Source organism: Pangasianodon hypophthalmus, chromosome 2 (assembly GCF_027358585.1).
Source record: "Pangasianodon hypophthalmus isolate fPanHyp1 chromosome 2, fPanHyp1.pri, whole genome shotgun sequence".
Lineage (NCBI taxonomy): Eukaryota > Metazoa > Chordata > Actinopteri > Siluriformes > Pangasiidae > Pangasianodon > Pangasianodon hypophthalmus.
Window position 1 is genome coordinate 8051365 of NC_069711.1, and position 20166 is coordinate 8071530.

The 20166-nt window shown below is 39.6% G+C and overlaps 1 protein-coding gene across 16 annotated transcripts in view; it reads left to right on the forward strand.

The window, feature by feature from the left end:
- Positions 1–20166, forward strand: part of foxp1b (forkhead box P1b) — a 165476-nt gene that overhangs the window by 98234 nt on the left and 47076 nt on the right. For 14 of the 16 annotated variants that reach the window (XM_034310961.2, XM_034310965.2, XM_053231834.1 and 11 more), the window contains one exon: positions 10665–10766. In XM_034310961.2, the coding sequence (XP_034166852.2) occupies positions 10665–10766 (102 nt within the window). Of the gene's footprint in view, positions 1–10664; positions 10767–16236; positions 17298–18160; positions 18578–20166 lie in introns of those variants that run through there. The other 2 variants (XM_053231858.1, XM_053231852.1) reach the window with 2 other exon arrangements.

Here is a 20166-nt window from a genome sequence, read left to right on the forward strand (position 1 = left end):
GACAGTACACAGATTGGCAAGTTAGTGATCTGAGCTGAATGTTTAGTCCTCTAATTGAGTTTGCGAGCAGTCGTTAGAACATGTGCAGGAATGGACACATCACTAGCACGGTTTAAGCAGATTTTGTCACCGGGCTTTCAGGTTTTGTATTCGTAGTTGGCAGAGAAAGAAAATAAACCGTTCTCCTTACTGACATTGGCAAAATGAAAGTAAAAATAAATAAAATTTGGTCCACATGCTTAAACTAAGCATGCTTTACATTGGCGTGACACATTTCGATACTGTAACTATCACATGCTTCTTCTTCTTTTTTTATTTATTTATTTATTTTTTTTTTTAAACAAGTCGGATAAATTAGCATGCACAGATGACAGATTTTTCTGAATCAGGAACACACAGGTATGTGGAACCAATGATAAAATAAATTACTCATTAGTCTTCGCAAGATGCAGTCACTTCACACAACGTATTGATGCTATCCAGACTCACGTATTATTTTTTACATGCAATGCAAGGAACTGAATTCTCCAGCTCATAGCGGAAACATTCGCAAGTGACTTGTTGACTTTTAGTTGATGGTGAACCCCAATGTGCTGCATCAGAAACTGTATCAGGAGAGTATAAGGACCATGGCTACAAAGTCGTCCTCTCCTCAAGGAGTTACATAGTTGTTTGTTTCCCTTAGTCTGTATTACTGTGCTTAACTAGCTTGTTAATACAGTGTTCCATTACCACTTTTTAACCTAATATGTTAGATTTCCAAAACATGGGACTGGGCGTCACACTGGTGTTTTTACTTGCCCAGTGGGCTAGCAAACGAGTTTGTCATTTGTCCACGCCATATGTGGTAGAAGTTGCTTGTGTCTCATTGTTACTACACTAAGCATTACTCCAAAGAAAGAACGTGCCATGTTTACAAAAGCTTCCCACAACTTGGCGCTTTGTGAGTATTGACTAAGGGCCGAGACATGACTCCATGCAGGGGAAAAAAAATGTTTTACACCTAATGATCCTTTCGCATTACTCTTTCCTTCATGTTTGCTTAAGAGAAAAAAAGCGTTTTGTTCTCACCAAAAATCTGATGCAACTCTTCAAACAAAAATGCAACACCAATAAAAGAGACAGTTTTTCCCTTTCTATCCTGAGCTTCATCTGAATACTCAGCTCAGTTGGCAAACGTGTGCCATTTAAGCTAGTCTACGGAAATTGGCACAAGGCATAATGGTGAGGATCCCCAGGCAGCACAAGTTCAGAAGGAAAAAGTAAGGGCAGCGAATTGTGTGTGTGTGTGTGTGTGTGTCAGTGTGCGCAAAGAGAACACAGAGCGTCGGGTGTAAGCATCGGATCATCCGCTTGCATTGTTCCCCGCTTCATTTCTTTGTTCTTCCTTTAACACCATTCGGCCCATTCCTTCTTTCTGTCGTTCTTTCCACACCTTCCCCTGCTGTTCCTCTAACTGTGTTTGGCTTCATATGACGGCATCTCCATAAATAGCTATCACTGTACAAACTCATTACAGTAGTTAAAGAGCATTCCAGAGTAGATCTTGTGTCACTGATATGAAAACACGATCACTCCAACTCCGAGAAAATACCCATTCTTAACAGTATGGCTTGCCACGTGCCCGGCCTCCTCTTTAGCCTCCTTTATTATTTTTTTTTTTCCTTCCCTGCAGCTAATGCATCCTTTCTTATGAGTCATTTACTTCTTTAATTACAGTCAGCAGCAGATGCACAATGGAGTATTAATGCGAATGGATTTTACGGACGATTCATCAGGCCGCGCCTCTGAAAGTCGAGAGGCGTAATTGACGTGGAAGAGCGGGCCGGGGCGAGTGAGGCAATATGCCACTGACAGTACGCTGTGAGGGTGTTTATGCCTTAACAGCCCAGTAAAGGATTAATAAACGTCATCCCGATTCAATAACGCCTCCGGCAGACAAAACGTAGGTGCACAAGGAAAACAGCTTGGCTCATTTATTAGAAGACTAGAGTAAGTTAGAGGATGCGGTGGCATGTGTGCGTGTGTCTCTGCTGGTAAATGCTGCGACTTGCCTTGTGAGCAAGTTTGTGTACGTGTGTACTTCAGGGCATATTTGTGCATGCCTTTTAACGTCCGGCCGTGTGAAAAGAAACTCCCCTTTTTTTAGCCATCTGTTGTTAGGCAGCACCATGGACTCTAACCAGCGAAGCTGCATAGCTGAGCTGACCTTTGACCTCCCTGGGTCACACATCCGTACCAGGCACAGAGCAGTACCCTATTTACTCCTCCTTTACTCTCTGCACATTATTAACCTATCCACTATCAGCAACTTCACTCCACAGCCTGCACCGTCACATACACAAACACATACTCACTCTGCCTTTTACACCACTTCGCTCTCTCTCTCTCTCTCTCTCTCTCTCTCTCTCTCTCTCTCTCTCTCTCTCTCGCCATCATTATCACGTTGGATCTCTTTTTTCTTTTTCTTCCTAGGGAAAACCATTTGTCAGGTTCGAATATCGCCTGCTATTTAGGGAAATGTCTGTTTTTAACCGAAGTCAGCTCACAGCTTATGTAATTGCGCACTGAACTTTATATTGTTTAAACGTAGCAATTTGAAATGTTTGGTGTTGTCATAAATATTAATAGATCAGTTGAAAAGTGCAGCTTAGAGAAGGTGGTGTAATGGTCTGGAGTGGGTATAAACCATTGATTTATGTATTCTACATGAATTAGTTTGGAAGTCTAAACAGTGGATGGAGAGCAGTTTTCTGTGAGCCCGTAATTCGTGGGGTTTCAGCACGAGCGCCTGTTTTCCATGTGAAGAGGGCTTTTTAGAAATAGCATTAATTATATACTTAGAGAAAATCTGACCGGCCCTGTTTTGCATTGCAGATAACAGTTCAATGTGAAAATGAGCAGAAAGGGGAAGAAAAAAAAAAAACCTCAATTAATACAAACAGCTATGATCCTCACTGCTTAGCCACTCCTGGCACAAAAAGAATCTCTGACTTGTATGCATTTCAATTAAAATGACTCTTACTGTAAGCAGCTTCCATTACTGTGTAAGTACTACTATATGTACACGTTTAATTCTTTATCTAACTACTACCTCACACTAGTCTTTTATTAAAATGAAGTGCTAATGTATCTAGATCTGTTGGTTAAGTGAGTTAGAAGCAGGAATAGGGCGAATAAGAGCGGGATAGAAATTACAAGTTATTTATACACTCTATCTGGTGAGCAAACACAGTGGATAGAATAATATTTGGAATTTGTTGTAGTTTGAAGATGGCAGATTTTAACCAGAGTTCAGAAATTTGACAAGAAAATATTAACGTGGGTAAATAAGTGAGAACAAAGTAAGAAACACTGCATTCTGGGAATGTGCTGTTATGGGGGAAAATAATGAATGACGTAGTGGTGTGATGCATTTCCAGCCCAAAATTGATTATTTTTCTAATAATCACGCATCTCGTCATGTTTTTTTCATCCTTTACGTAACAATTTGCCAATTGTTATTTATTAATCAGTGACTTTTTATATCATTTATAGTTACACTTGATATTGTGGAGCTTCCACAAGACAAAACCAAAAATCAAACAAACAAACAAAAAAAACACCCAGTTTGTCATGTTACAGAGAAACAGGAAAACACAAAGTCCTGTGACACTGAGCATTGACAGTAATTAAAATTAATAAATGTAATCCATTTATTTTTAGCCTTCGATCATATGGTGTGTGCACCATCCAAGTCCCTGTGTACGAGTCATTATTATGGAAACCATATGTTTGTATTATATATTAGAAAATGATAGTGACATACACTATGTCTGTCCCAGGTCAGCTCTTATAAAACATGAACAAGAAGGATGAGTACATGGATGTAGTTATGGTGTGGCTCACTTGGCCAGTGGAATTAAGAGAGTGTGGGTTCATTTCCCAAGCCGTGCTGTGCCACACTGTCAGGCAGAAATGCTGTATAGGTGATTGATCGCCAATCATCTGAGAGGCTTCATTAGGTAATGAATGCTGTTTACTCCGCCATTTCACACAGTCTGACCCTAACGTCATGTCATACAAATCACACACCGGTTCAAATGCCAGGGAATTTCCTGCCATTCAGCAGAGCGAAACACAAGTACAGTCGCCCAGACCAGGAAGGTCTTAGAGAACTCCACGACTGGAGAGACTCGTGTTTACCCTCTTATAAAGCACCAGCTTGTGAAGTGACTAGCTGATGAGTTGATCAGCTAGTTAGAATGCTAAACTCTTTTTCCCTCAATCATTCAACCCTGTAATCTTGCGCAACATATATCTCCAATCCTAAATGCAGAGGATTGATGATGATTGTTGGGAGCATGTTTTCATTAAACACTAAACTATTCGCTGTGTTTTCTCTGAACAGGGTCTGAGAGCCTTGTAACACATTTGCCACTGTGTAAACAATTTCTGTGCTCCAACATGGCCACAGGGATCTCGTTTCACGTGTGTTGCACATTTCCCTGTAATTAGGCCCTCAATTAGTTTGGATCCATTTCACGTTCAAGGTCTTAGCTGCCACTGAGAGGAGCACACAGTGAATAGAAGCAGAGATAAAGACCCTCTGGTCTAACAGACCAACATTTTTGTCTTTCTCCTGGTTTCACCTTGCTCATTAAGCGCTGAAATCTATAATCTGTAGCTGTAATCTCTATTGTCATTCTGCAGTGCCTCAACATTTTGCTCATTTCAGTTCAGAGTGTCCATCGTTCAGGGGTGTTTTATATTTATTTATCTTAGTCATCCTAATCCAGGCTATTCGCCATTACTGAAATTTTGCCCTGAACTATAAGAAAGGAACGGAACAGGAGAGGGGTGAAAACCAAGTGACTGCTCCCCCACTGCTCTCCCACCGGATTTGTGGAGTTGATGGAGCAAGGCTTAAACAGCAGGGAACCCTAAAACCTGTAAATAATCCACACCTCGCATGTAAAGACATCTAGCACTCAGTGCTCTCGCAGCGTTATCACTGAGAAACTGCCCTTGGTCACAAGTTGCTTAATCTCCTGTGCTGATTCTTCTCACTAATACGATGTGAAAAGCTGACACCGATAAAGCCAAAGCCATGTGCATTAAGGCAAAGCTGTTAACACAGAAGAGGGAATAGTGTGTGGAATGGGAGGTGCATATTTGAGATATAAAAGAGAGATTGTGAATGACAAGAATAGCAAATTGTGATGTCTTTGTTAGTGACAAGACTAGGCTTTGTCAGGTCCTTGAGGCTGTTTATATAATCAGCAATACCTGGAGGGATCAGAATGTGTGAGTGTGTGTGTGTGTGTGTGTGTGTGTGTGTGTGTGAGAGAGAGAGAGAGAGAGAGAGAGAGAGAGACTGTGGCCCTGGTATCAAAGAATCCTAACCAGGAATTTTAATGAAGGATTCTCAGGACACACATTGCCTTCCTGTTTTTTTCTCAAGTGTTGCAGCACAGTATCATAAGAACAACACAGACACGGCTTCCTTTTCTCGCACATTAAAAGTTTATTTAACTGTAATGAAGCATTTTCATGAGTTTTATTATTCTGTAATGTCTTCAATATGTATTTGCTTGATGAGAGTCGTTTCCCGTAGCAAGACACGCTCGTTGTCTATGTGCAACCCGGTCAGCTGTTACTGTTATCGACCTTTGAGCTGCTTTTGTGTCTGATCATTTCCTCCTAGTATGTCTCTCTCCAGACAACACACAGTTCTCCTCACTTTAAACATGCCTTCAGATGCTCCAGCCTGTCATCGCTTGGCAGTTTGTCATGCTAACGCTTGGAACTGCTCTTAGCCTAGTGCATCTATCAAACCCTCTGCTACCTTTGAATGCTGGATCAGAAGAGCATGAATTGTAGGCAGAGAGAGAGTGTGTGTGTGTGTGTGCGCACGTGTGTTGGATTGCATTAAGGTTCCTATAGTGCTACGTTAGCACTCTGCTAGTCAACAGGAGCAAAGGGTGCTAGTTTGTTAAACAGCAAAGCTTTCATCAGCCTGTGTTCACCCCAGAAATCCCTCGTCTCAGAATTTAGTGAGTCTCATCTTGAGCTTAACAGAGCCTGTATTTCATCTCTGTATTATTTTACTTTAATTGCTTTCTTCTCTAACAACCCCTTATACTACGAATATTTTGCTGGTACAGACAAAAATCTAATATGGTAAAAGAATTCTTTGGTCATGAGTTTAGTTAAGCAGTTTCAGAGCACATAATGCGTCATGCACACCAGCCTTTTGGTGCCGAAGCGAAGACAGCGAAGTTCTGTCTGTGTCATAATTTTTTTAAATATCAAAAATTTAAATTAAAGTCTCAGTATAATTGCTGCTATGCTGCTCATCTAAAAGCCACCAATAAGAGGACAGCCTAGGATAACATGTAACACGTGAGATAGCTACAAATACGGTAGGGGCGATGGCGAAATATAAACAAAACCTGCTAAAGGACAGAAAAACATCCTTAGTGTTCCACTTTAAAGAAGGTTTCTGTTTATGCGACCCCATTTTCTGCACGAGCCTGCAACACACTGATCGATGATGTAAGCAGAACTTCTACCTCAGGTAAATTGTTAGTCTAGCTGTGTGAAGTCTCATGGTTTGAAAAAAATGTTCGTTAGTAGGCAGAGAAGCAATTCTTGTGGTTAGTGGAGCCTCTTGTTGGTTAACAGCATGCAATCTGAGCGATCAAGTCTCTTTGTTGACAGTTTTAGTGATGCAATTTAAAAAAACAGTCTTTCAAGTACCTTCTGTCCTAATCTTTAAGTGCCTCAAGCCCATAGTGCATCCTGTTGACTTGAATATCCTTGTTCCTCTACTCTCGCCTCTAGCAAAGTGTACAAATCACACACAAAGCATTTACGTGTCATAAAAGTTTCTGTGTAAAAAAAAAAAAAAAAAAAAAAAAATACAGCTCACTTCCCAGAAGTGACTAAGAAGTGGATGTGCTTGTGTGGTAATTTGTCATCTATGTATCAAGTACTCTGTGTTCCAGCTTGCAAGAGCCTGAGTTTTCTGGACACAGATAAAGCATGTCTGGACTGAATTACACAGCCAATCAGGATTCTGTTTTTAGTGCAAGAATGGACTTGATGTATATGTTGAAATACCCTGACTTAAGGAACATATAAAATGATCAGATTCATCCACATTATATAAATGAAAAGAAGGACTGAAAAAGGTTGTCCCATTTCCCTGAAAGGAAAGAATTTGACTTTGAATGGCATGTTTAGTCCTCTACCTATTGTGTGACATCCTGTACAACCCCAAGTACATGTGTCTTAAGTGAAGTAGAGAATCTGATCATCAGAATCTGAAGTTCTGTCATATTCATCGAATGCTCTCACATCTGCTAAAATCGAGAGTTTCAGCCCATTTACTGCTGTGGGGGAGTTCAGTGTCATACTGCTTTTTCAGAGCTGACTACTGTCAGTTTGTTTGTGTGTGTTTGTGTGAGTGTGTGTGTGTGTGGTGGAGGGTGGCTGAGTGAGCTGTTCATGGTTTGAGTTGTGAACATGACCTGAGGGATTGTCCCCTTCAAAAACCCTTCCCTGATATAGATTGTGGCAAAAACTAGAATGGAAACAAGCTCTCGATGTTTTTGATCGGCTGTTTGAAATGGTTTGAGTGGTTTATTTCCGCGTTGTTACTGTAGAATGAGTCATGGCTGAATGTTCCAGTGCAGCACGGCCTTGATGTAATATCACTGTATTGTGTATGCAAATGTGGTTGAGTGTGTATCCTCTATTTATTGTTTTTGAGTGGGGTGTGTGTGTGTGTCTGTGTGTGTGTATCCAGGCAGTCAGAGAGTCAGAGTGAGCCAGCAGTGCAGTGGCCTCTCTGTAGCCTGTGGTCATATTCCTACCTCATCATGTCATCACACACACACACACACACAAACACACACACAGAGCAATGTGTCAGCCAGAATGTCTCAGCCAAGTGCCTCAACTCAGCATCATCTTTATTGAGCTTATACGGACTCAGATTAAACAGCAGCTCCTAGGGGTGGGCAAAATGACCAGAATATCATATCACAATACTTTTGTATGATTTTAAACATGCTGTGGAAAAGCTGGGGTGAATGATACTTCTATTCAATGAAAAAAAAATTCTGTTTTTTACAATTTTACAATTTGAAATTCAGTAAAAAATTCAGTAAAATTTTTTTTTAAGAGTTTATAATTGTTCTAAAAATACTGACAATACTTACAATACCTCAGAAAATCAAACTGTGTCACAATTTATGTCGCTCAATATTTTCTTACCAGTCACTTTATTAGGAACACCTTACTAACACTGGGTAGGATTCCCTTCTCCTTTGCTCACAGAACAGCCTCAGTTCAGTGAGGCATGGACACAACAAGATGTTGGAAACATTTCTTTGAGATTCTGGTCTATTCTGACATGATTGCATCACACAATTGCTGCACATCTATGTTACGATTTTCCTGTTTTTTCCGCATCCCAAAAGTTGCTCTATTGAATTCATAACTGCTGATTGAGATGGCCAGTAGAGTACACTGAACTCATTGTCATGTTCATGAAACCAGTTTGAGACGACTTGTGCTTTGTGACATTGTGCATTATCATGCTGGAAGTAGCTATTAGAAGATGGGTAAATGGTGACATTTAAACAATGTTCAGTTGGTATTAAGGGGCTGAATGTGTGCCAAGAAAACATTCCCCACAGCATTACATCACCACCACCAGCCTGAACTGTTGACACAAGTCAAGTTGGGTCCATGGATTCATGCTGTTGTCACCAAATTCTGACCCTACCATCTGTGTGCCTCAGCACAAATTGAGACTCAGAAGACGAAATGATGTTTTTCTAGTCTTCACCTATCCAGTTTTGGTGAGCCGGTGCCCACTGCAGCCTCAGCTTTCTGCTCTTGGCTTACAGGAGTCAAACCCCATGTGGTTTTCTGCTCTTGTAGCCCATCCTCTAACCGAGGTGCTTTTCTGCTTACCACAGTTGTAAAGAGTGGAATATTTCAGTTACTCACCTTTCATCATTCTGTGTATACTCTGTTGCGAGTGAAAATCACAGGAGATCAGCAGGTTCTGGATTACTCAGTCCATCCGGCACCAACAGCCATGCCATGGTCAGCGTTACTGAGATCACATTTTTCCCCTATTCTGATGTTTAATGTGGACGTTAACTGAAACTCTTGACCTGCATCTGAATGATTTTATGCACTGTGCTGCTGCCACATGATTGACTGATTGGATAATTGTGTGAATGAGCATATGAGTACAGATGTTGCTAAAAGTGCCAAGTAAGTGTATATTGTGCAATTCTCTTACTCTTTTGCTTCCCTCCTTATTTCCCCTCCTTAAATATCTATAATTAAAGCTCAAAGTAGTGGTTACTTTATCTAGGTGAACTTTGCCAATAGTTCATATGACATATGCTGAGGGTTTTGTGGTGAAATTCATTTTTTTTATCTGCTTACTAGGATTTTCTTGTTATCAATGTTGACACTTCTGCGTACGCAACGATTGTGTTGTGTGAATTCCAGGCAGTCCATTCTCTTCACTCAAATATTCTTGATGTGTGACACATCGGTGGTGTTATCATTAAGCATCTTTCTTTTAAATGATGAAACATAGTCAGCAGGTACAGGCACAAGCACCATTTCGTGAGATTTACTACAATATCCAGTGTGACCATTACGTTAAAAAGGCAATAAAAATGTGTCTCTGTACTCAGGCACACACACACACACACACGTACGCACACAAAACTTAACAAACAGCACACCAGAGAGGCTCAGCAGTGCCGGAGGTGCAGTTTCAGGGCTTTTGGGCCATTCCAACGACTATTTGTTTAATCGTGGGAGTCGTGTATGTGTGTGTATGTGTGTATGTGTGTGTGTGTGAGGATAATGGAAAGAATGAAGCTGGTTATTTACTCAGATGTTGCTCTGGTGTAGGTGTGAATCTACCCCAGACACTCTGTGGGAACGCGTCGTTCGCTTTTTTTGGTATCGGTAGTGCTTTTTTCCTCGACCAGAACGCCTTTTTTTCCTCTTCCCAGCACAGCCACTGCCTTTTGTTTGTACTGGATGGCAAGTTTGATTATTTATCGTTGCTGGGGTGGGAGTTGGGGCGGAGGGAGTAGCCAGAGCAATAAACATGTGACTCCACTGTATTTTGTTTTCCACTCAGAAGGCCGCATCCTATAACAGATCTTTGGAGCGGCAATAAACCTTTTATTTGTTTTATAAACTGGGGGTAGGAAAAGAAATAAGGAAAGAGACGGAAATAAAGATAAAAGTTAAACAGCTGCTAACGGAGATTCAGATCCCTTGTTTATTAAATGTTTATGGTTTGAATGGAACATAGTTCCTGCTAGCTACTCACTATCAATTTTGTTCCCTTTGTGGGTTTTTTTTTTATCTTTCCACAGCTGTTTGCTTTGTCAGCTTGTTACTGTTCTCCATGTGCCACAAAATGAAACTATGTAAATTTGTTAGCAAGCAGTCAGGATGAGGAGCAGAAAGGTCCGTTTGTGTGCAGAGTTTGTGTTGCTATCTACTTTGGAGCCTAGAACACGTTGTCATTTGGCTTATATAGATACGGACGTTGGAAAGCTATAAGGCTACTCTTTTTTTTTTTTTTTTTTTTTTTTTTTCCTTACCTATTTTTTTTTAATCTGTTTCAGGCTCTACAGGTTGCAAGGCAACTCCTTCTTAAGCAGCAACAACAGCAGCAGCAGCAAAGTGGGGCTGTCAAGTCTCCCAACGAGAAGCAGCCTGCATTACAGGTAGGGCAGTTTCACTTTTATCTAAACTCACGATATATGAAATACAGTTCACTCAGTCTGTCTGTGATATTTTTACTGCTTTTACATAAAGAACACATCAGGCTCATATCAGATGGCACATATGCCTATAGGCACAGGGTTCAAAATGTGAGGGTGTGCTTGTGTGTTATGTCTGTGCGTATCTATGCTCACATTTTATTTTTATTTGCGTTCTCCACATGTTATTTGTGGCACAGATCATACCAGTCAGTGTTAGATAAACAGGAAATTAAACTTGGCAGGCCGACGGCTGTTGACTGCACATTACTACACAGCTCATGAGCTCATGCTCTGGTACAGATATCACTCGAAATGCAACTATGCCATGATCAACCGCAGCCTGTGACGCACTTCTGACAGATTCCTCTTTCAGGATTGTTTTCAGCTTATTGGCAAGCCTTGCGTGTGTGTGTATGCGTGTGTGTACAGTAAAATGTGAATGAATGGGTTTTACCTCTAACCTCACAGATCTGATATCTTTCTTGACTATGTAACTAGTAGCACCTGGTTTCAAAAAGTAAGTAGTATACTGTATGAGTATTTTTTTTTTTTTTTTTTTTTTAAATAGTCTACTGTCCTGCATTAGGACACAGAGTCTTATGACAGTATACAAAGAAGCCCTATAAGTCTCCATTCCCCCACCTTACAGCTATACCTCCTACCAACAGCAAGAGGAAGCGCTATAGAGCAGATGCCGCTCGTCCCCCATCTCAGATCTGGGGCTTTATTTGTCTAGCCTTTGTCATGCAAAACAAATCCGGCCCTCTTTATTTCCCCATCCGCTATCATTTTTAAACAAGTCCAACTTGCGATGTCTGATTCAATATTTACACTCATTTCAGGTCTTCTCTTTCTCCTCTGTGCGCTCTCTGTCAGATCTTTATCCCTGTTTGAACAAGGAGGGTGTTGTTTGTTTCACAGCAAAAATAGCAAACGACTTCAGGACATATTTGGTAATTAATACCCGACGCTCCTGCTTATATGTGTCTATAGACCATGCCTAATAATGTCTCCATAGGGGTTGGTGTTTTTTAATGAGCACATATCTTTAGAGTCTGATTAAGCTTTGTGCTGATGTGTCTTGGGAAAATAAATGGATAAAATATGGCTATGTTGACCTTTCCATTGTGTGCATATTTGTCAGGATGTGGATCAAACCGAAAGCTTCCTCAAGTCTGGTGAGTTGGAGGTCATGAAAAGTAGATTCTGGTGGCCAGGACCTTACACCCACGAGAAGAAGGCACAAAGCCCCATTTAAAATTCAAATTTATTAATGAATACAGAGACCACAGCCAACCTGACACTCAGGCCGCCGAAAAGACAGCTTGGCTCTCTGTGTGTGCGTGCGTGCATGCGTGCGTGTGTGGTTTTCTTTTCTTTTTTTTTTTCTTTTTTACCCTTCATCCAATGATGCGTCTCTTCTGCATGGTGTAGTGTAGTTGCTAAGCAGCCGGTAAATGACTCGTGCTGTTATGAGCATTTATTTTTTTTAAAAATAAATAAATAATAATAAAAAAAAAACAAGATCACATTTCTTCTTGTGCTACGCAGAAGTGCAAATGAATGTTTGTCTCTTCCGTCCTAAGCCTCTGCTTTAATTGGGTTTGTTGTTCTGCTCATATCATCAGTTCAGCATGTTGCCCACATCCGTGCACATCGCATTGTTTATAGAGTCTCCTGGTAATACACCAGCCACTTAATTAAGACCTTATAGTGAAGCTGTTTAATAAAACAGTGGAACATAATTATCCATGTAATGAGTGCTTTCTGAGGGGAAAAACCCCCGCGTGTTGAACTGGGGGGAAAAAAAAGTTATAGATCTTGATCAGACAGCATTTTTGTTCTGTTCCATTTCCAAGCACACCTGATGTAGGTAATACAGGCTGTAGAATAAAGACAGCTTTGCCCAGGTGTGTTTAAAACTGATAAACATGAAAATGTGCACTGGCTGTGTGTACTTGAGAAACTACAGCACTGCAAAAGATTTTCTTAGCAAATGAAGACATCTCGAATAATGGAAAAGTTATCTAATATTTCCCATTACGAGATTATTATATAACAAATATAAGTTAAGTAATTATACTAATTAATTGTTTAAGATTGGCTCATTCTATTGGCAGATCTTTTTGCTTCTTTCTAGAAATTACTAGAAATTCCAACGTTTATTTCAAGAAAATGACACAAATCATCTGCCAGTGGAATTGCTTGAAATAAGAACAAATATCCAGAAATAAGCGTAGTAATATTATATTTGTTCAAAAACCATCTAATATGCCGAAATGTTGTTTGAAATTGCCTATATTCAAGATATTTTTACTTGGTAAGATGTGTTCTTTTGCAGTGAAGCTTCTGTATTAGCTGAGAGAGATACAGTGCAGTTTGGAGGATAACCACTAGGTCTGCTGCGTTATCAACCATAAAGCCAGATTTTCTGACCAGTTTTGTTGTCACAGACAAAAATCATAAGCCGCAGAAGAATATTTTGGACATGATTCTTATGTGATGTGACAGCAATTTAGTGCCATTGTGACCAAAGACAGCCAAAGTTCTGGCAGTTTTTTCTTTTATTTTTTTCCCTTAAGAGTGTTACATAGGATGCTACATAGGATGACATGACTTGGTAATGTTAATTAATAATAATGGTACCAGCTTACATCCCTGATCCCTTGTACAGAGAGTTTCAGTGCTAATAGACAGAAATATATCCTTACTACCGCAAGTTCACTTTGAAGACTGGGCATTCCAGTGACAGGTGATAAACTTAAAGTCTTACAGGGAAGTTCCTAATACTTTGTTGCCACAATATCTGAGCAGTGGATCAGGGGGTAGGCGATATGACAAAATCATTATATCAGTCTTCTTGAAAAAACATTTCAACAGTACACAGTATTTCCCAGCAATACACAAATTTAAAAAAAGTTTGATGACTTTTGATGACTCTACAAAATTGTATATTTTTAATGACATATAAACAAATCTGTAAGAATTTTAACATTAAGTAAAAGAATGGAGCATCAAATTAGCTGCTTCCAATCAGTTTGTAAATATTTTTGTAAAAAGCCTAAAAAGATATCACGATCTCTCAGAAAAGCTTATTGTGACATAATTTATCATGATATCAATATTATATTGTCATATCTCCCAGTCCTAACATCAGTGATTGTAAATTCGTGAGAATTCACAGGATCCAGCTGGAAGTAATGGGTGTAAATGGTTACAGTTAGAGTGAGAGGTGGATTAGGTGTTATAGACTTGATAAAATATAGGAAATTTGCTCTCACTACAATTCATACATTGTAAATATAAATATATAGTAATCGCACAAAAAAAAAGTTTCTTAAAGTTTTAGATACTAGTCGCTTTTTGTGTGCCCTAATTTACCCAGTAATACTAATGCCTACCTTTCACACTGAGAGACAGAAGCTGGGGATTGACATGTACAAGACCAATCAAAAATGATAACATTACCAGAAAAATGACACAAGTAATTAAAAGGAATCCACGCCATGTTCCTGCCACACCTACAGCACACACAGAGAGAGAGAGCGAGAGAGAGGGAGAGACAGAACGAGTGCAACTCCCTCTTTGCTAATTACGGTTATCACCGAAATGCTAGGGTTTGAGTCATTAGTTCCATGTGCATTTAATTAGAGGCAGTCTGAAATTGGATTTAACTTATTACTTTTTCATGGATCACTCTCTTGTCATCACTTCAAATTGGATTGCAGCCCCAGGTAACTAATTATGCCCGCCACAGGATCAGGAGTGGAGAAATAGGTAATTAGAAACAACACTTGCAGACCCTCGTTGATAGTCCACCCTCTCCATGGAATGAGGAGAAAGAAGGGGGGAAGAAAAGAAAGCAGAAAGAGAAAGCAGCAGAAACGATGGCATGGTTAACCGTGTGGTGCCGCATGGGATGATGGGAAAGCAGGCAGCGCCTACAGAGGATTATATGACATGCAGCTGAGTTGATGACGTTACATCGACAGGAGTCAGACTGCTGCTGGTGAAAAATACTCAGCTTATCCCAGTTTGGAATCCTGGTTATTTTTTTTGTTATGTTTCATGATCAAATATGAGCTCCTCTCATAAAATTACACGACAGCAGTCCTGAAGCTCCTACGTGAGTGTGAGCTTTTCATGGTTTGTCTAGAGAACTAAAGAACACCATAAACGTGTGTAGTTATCCATGCTAAAATCAGGAGCGGTTTGTTGCCTTAGTCACAGCGGAGCACATCATCTGCTTTATTTTCAGCAAAAGACAACTGTCTCTCAAGCATGTGCAAGACATCTTGGGTGAAGCTTTCCATTTTTACATAAACATGAAGGTAAACAATAAGGAGGCTTTGTGGATTATTCCTAGCTCAGTCTCCAGGATACTACTGGCACACCTGAAAGCCAGGAAAAGAGAGACTTTTTTTTTTTTTTTTTTTTAAATGAGGTTTTATGACTTCCTCTGTTTGTGGAGTTCATACAGGGGAGAAGTGAATGCAGAATACAGTACATATTGCATTTATCTTTGGGGGGAAAAAAGGCTGCAATTGGCATTTTGATGATTTTTTTTTTTTTTTCTGAAAATGCAGCAAATGCCATTTACAAATGTAGAAGGCTATTTTAGCAAAATAACATCTATTTATTTCCCTGGCAGTTACACACTGGCGGTCTCTGTCTCTCATGACCATATACAGTTTCCACCAGGCCAAGTGGGGTCAAATGATAATGTCCTTTCATGAAGATGGAAACCGAGTATATTTACCGTACCAACCCACACACACAGACACACACTCCTTCATAGAGCGCTGCATGTGCTGTGCTGTGGCGTGACTCCTTTTTTTTTTTTTTTTAAACTCTATTCTTTTTTGTCAGAGACCCATGGCATTGTCCTGACACATGTACACCACGGTGCTGCAATCTGTAAGCCATTAGCAGTGCGGTTTGCTGGGGTTCTCTGGAGCTGGGCCAGAGCTTCCAGACAAATCCAGCAGCACCGACTCGCTCAGTCCAGCTGACAAGAGGCCAGCGAGAGGAAACGAGGAGAGAAAGTTAAAAGAACATTGCCCTCGAAAGGGCTAAGAGGGCTGATCTTGATCAGCATAATGCTAGCTGGCCTAACTACTTTTCACTTAGTATTAGCGACATTTTTGAGTCCTTGAATGTTAGAGATTAATCATCCGTTTCTGAGTAAAGCACTGCTTAAAGTCATCCAGAGGACAGATATTGTAACAGCCAGAAGGATAACATACTTTTGTTTCTTTTGAAAAACAGTAGTGTGTGCATTAAGTATGTGTGTGGGCAAGTTTTATATATATATATATATATATATATATATATATATATATATATATATAATGTACGTATGTGGGGATCAAATGTCACCACAACGATAGGAATATCTGACCTTAGGGTTTCTCCTTGAGGGGACATTTGGCTGGCCCCAGTTTTACAGAAACTGTTTTTTATTTAAAAAAAAAAAAAACAATGAGTCAAAAGGTCTGCTTTTCATTACTGAGGTGAAAGTTAGGGTTATGTTTAGGTGTAGTACAGTATTAATTAGCTGTATTAATAATTATGTCAATGGATAGGTCCTCACAAGGATAGGAAGACAAATATGTGTTTGGGTGTATGTATGTGCCTGTCTCTCCTCAGCGGCCCCCGACACTTTCAGAGCACTCCATCTGGGGCTGTATCAGCGCATCATTTTCCTGCTCTTGAGCGTATTGTTTTGCCTTGTCATATTGTACGAATGCATTATGCTTAATGCGAGCGGCACGTCAGGGACTGCTCTGGACGCCGCCGTCGGGATAAAGTCATCTCGCACTCAGCCATCAGATTACTGTCGCCTCTTAAAGTTGCAGTGCCATTTTCAAGACCTTTTCATTTTAGCTGAAATGATTTCTCCCTGCAGCGTTCCCATAACACATCTCCTACTCCCTCCTCCTTTCGGTTCTTCCCTCAAGTACTGCTGCGTTTGTCCTGCCACTCTGTGCGAAGAGCGTCCATGTGTTTATGAGAGTGATTTGTCTGTGCTTTGGGGGCCACTTATGAATAGATGTACACAGCTGTTTTTTTTCTGGCTAACAGGGTATTGTGTGTTTAAGGAGTGTCGGGTGTGATTGTATTGTATGCTTAGTGAAATGTATCTGATGGGTGGCAGTGGTTAGTTGAGATACATGTGACAGAAATATCAGCTATTGTGTAAGGAAGAGGCTTGTGGATAAGACACAGAAAGGTTTGCTGTTGGCGGTTATGGATGAGTAGTTTCTTTTTCATTTTTTGTAAAAAAAAAAAAAAAAAAAAAATACATGAAGGAGAAAAAAAACAGTTTGCTTTTGATCACTACTGTCTAACACTTTGTCATTGTATCTCTCTCACTATGTATCTGTGGGTCTCTGTTTGTTCTGTCTCCAACCCTGCTTTTTCCTGCATCACCTCTTCCTGTCAGTACGTCTCCTGAGGTTGCCATCTGTCTGTAGACAAAATATAAGCTAAGTGAGTATTTACTGCACGCGTTAAACATCATGACTTGTGTAGTTTGGTGCAGTTTTATTTGTTAAGGTTGATTTGGCTGGGAAAGCACTAGGTCAAGGCTGGATCATGTACACGTCTGTTTTGTCTGTAATGCAACAGCGAGCTGGTACTGACTTGAATAGAGTTCTGTATAACACATTAAATCTGTATAACACACACAATCAGTTCTATTTTTATTTGTTTATTTATTTATTTATTTATCAAAAAAAAAAAGTAGAAGCCATTGCTGACTGAACTTCTTATTCAAATATGGTAGCATGTGGCTTTTTTTTTTTTCTCACAAATAGGAATTTTTTGATAAGGATTCCAAATATAGAATATGAGTCAATAATGTGCACACTATGAATCAATCACAATGTAATGAAGAAAACAGAATTTCCCCACCCACCCAATTTATCCTGTACGGCACTGAGAAAAAAAAGTCCTGTTTTGACTAAGTGAAAACCACAGGTGAGCGAGAACTTGAAGAAAGGCAAACTTTAGTTTCTGGTGCCGTCAGCAAACGGCTTGCCAAGAAAATTGCGATTTTAATATTGTATTGCACAACCGCTGTTTTGGATGAACAAATTGGAATAATTCATTTTAGAGGTTTGTGTCATCGATTGTTTTAAATATTATAACTGTACAAGTTAATTACTAAGGGGAAAAAAAAAAACAGAATGGTCATTACAGTGGGTTCTTTCATTATCATTTGTTCAGTTATTTTATTTTTAAAAAATTGATGTATATAATGTTGAAAAAAAAAAGTTTGGACAAACTCATTTTAGCACATAGTTTTCGTTCTCTTGAAGAAATTTGTGTACAGATGTACATTTGAAATTTGTTTCTAAACAGTAAATAAGTAAATAGTGATGTTAACACTCATTATAATTATTTCATACTGTGAATATATTCATTATTATTTACTATTAATCTAAAATAGTAGGAAAAGTAGTAAAAATGAAGAAACCCCTTCTATGAGCAGGTGTGTCCTAAACTTTTGATTGTGTGTGTGTGTGTGTGTGCGCTCCTCCAGATGAAGGTTGTTGCCCTGAGCACCAGCTGTTAGCTGTTAAATTTCACACCTGCTCAGTTCAGCCCTCTTTAAGTAAACAGCAGATTTAGTTTAGTCAGAGGAGAGATTAAAAAATGTTCTTTCTGCAGAAGAAAAGGTCCTTCTCCATGAGGCAGACGCTTTAAACATAACGTACATCGAACGACGGCTGCTTACATTCCAATTGAGAATGACAGCATTGTTAATGGTAATGCCATATGTTTTTACATCAGACATTTCTAACATAATAATGTCATTTGTCTTTGTTAATGCCGGACGCACTGACCTTGGCTCGGTCGAGCTCATGCGCAGGGAAATGCGTAACTGCTTAGTATCTGATCTTACGTATCGGAACCGAATGGAACTTGCTGTAGAAATGGCATTATCTTATTTCTCTTTTTGCTTTAAGAGAAGAGAGAGGGAGGAAGTGCAGAAGAACGGTGCAGGCTCGATCTGCTAAATTTATCATGAGGCCTCTGGGAGCACTGAAATGAGAACAGTGGCCTATTACTGCTAAGAAGGTGTTTTATTGGGAATATGCCCACATGCTACCCTGGGGAGAAGACAGGCATGGCCAAGTGTCTGTGTGTGTGTGTGTGTGTGTGTGTGTGTGTGTGTGTGTGTGTGTGTGTGTTGATCGTATGTGTAAGTGTAGGCATATGTGGGTGCACGCATGGTCTCTTCTAGTGTGTACTAGTGTGTGCATGCTTTCACGCAGGATTGCCCAAAGTCTTGGCTCGCTTCACTTTGTGTGTGTGTGTGTGTGTGTGTGTCTTTGTGGTGCTTGTCAGAGAGACAATGAAGAGCCTTTCTTTCATTTGCTTATTCACTAAGATATGTCAGTTTTGACACTTGAGGTCTTTCAGTCAATAATTTACGTAGGTCGGCTGGGAAGAATGCTTGTTAGTGATTGGAGGATTAAAGAGGAGGCGGCGCTTGGTACAGTCAGTTTATTGTTGCGTATGAATCATAATCAGAGCAAGGCAATTATACCCTGTATGTAAGCATTGGCAGTATTATATATAGTTATACTCTTGATTTGTTAAAGTTCATTTATTTTGAGGCTTATTGCACACTTCTTAGAAAAAATTCTCAGCATGATCTTTTAGAAATCTCTTAAATTCTTTTATTGGTGCACCCAACCTAATGCCACATTTTGTGTCTGTTAGAAGAAGCAGTGCATCTTCACTGTGCATTTTCCATTAAATGGGAATGAACATGTATCTCTATGCTCATGCTTTTTTCACATTCCTCTATTTTGTACTTATTTATCTGAGCATTCATGGTTTAGACATTTACTCTTTATAGTGTATTGTACACTGTGAAATATGAAACCGTGATATCCGTGCTTACCATATGTGATGAAAGGGGTAAGAATTTGTCTACCTACCGTGGAATTTTTGTTCACATGCTAATGTGTGTTTATCGTGAGGAGGACAGACACATACTGTTAAAGAATCAGATCCATGGGACATAAAACTGATTTGTTGCATAGTTGTTGAGTTTGCACGCCATTTGTGTGTTGTTTCAGTATTTTTGCGGGTTTCATTTTTGCTTATGCATTTGCAAAGTGGGTGCACAGCATTGAGAATTGTGCTGAGGAATTTTTTAAGCAGAAAAAAAAATGCTTGATTATATCTATTAGTAGCACTCTTACAAATGCCTTTACAGCTTAATACTTATTTTTTTTTTTTTTTTTAGCTAAATTCAATAGATTTAAGTAGTATAGCAACTTGCACAATCCAGCGTATGTATATAATATTATAATTATTATACTGTATTATTATATATTTATAT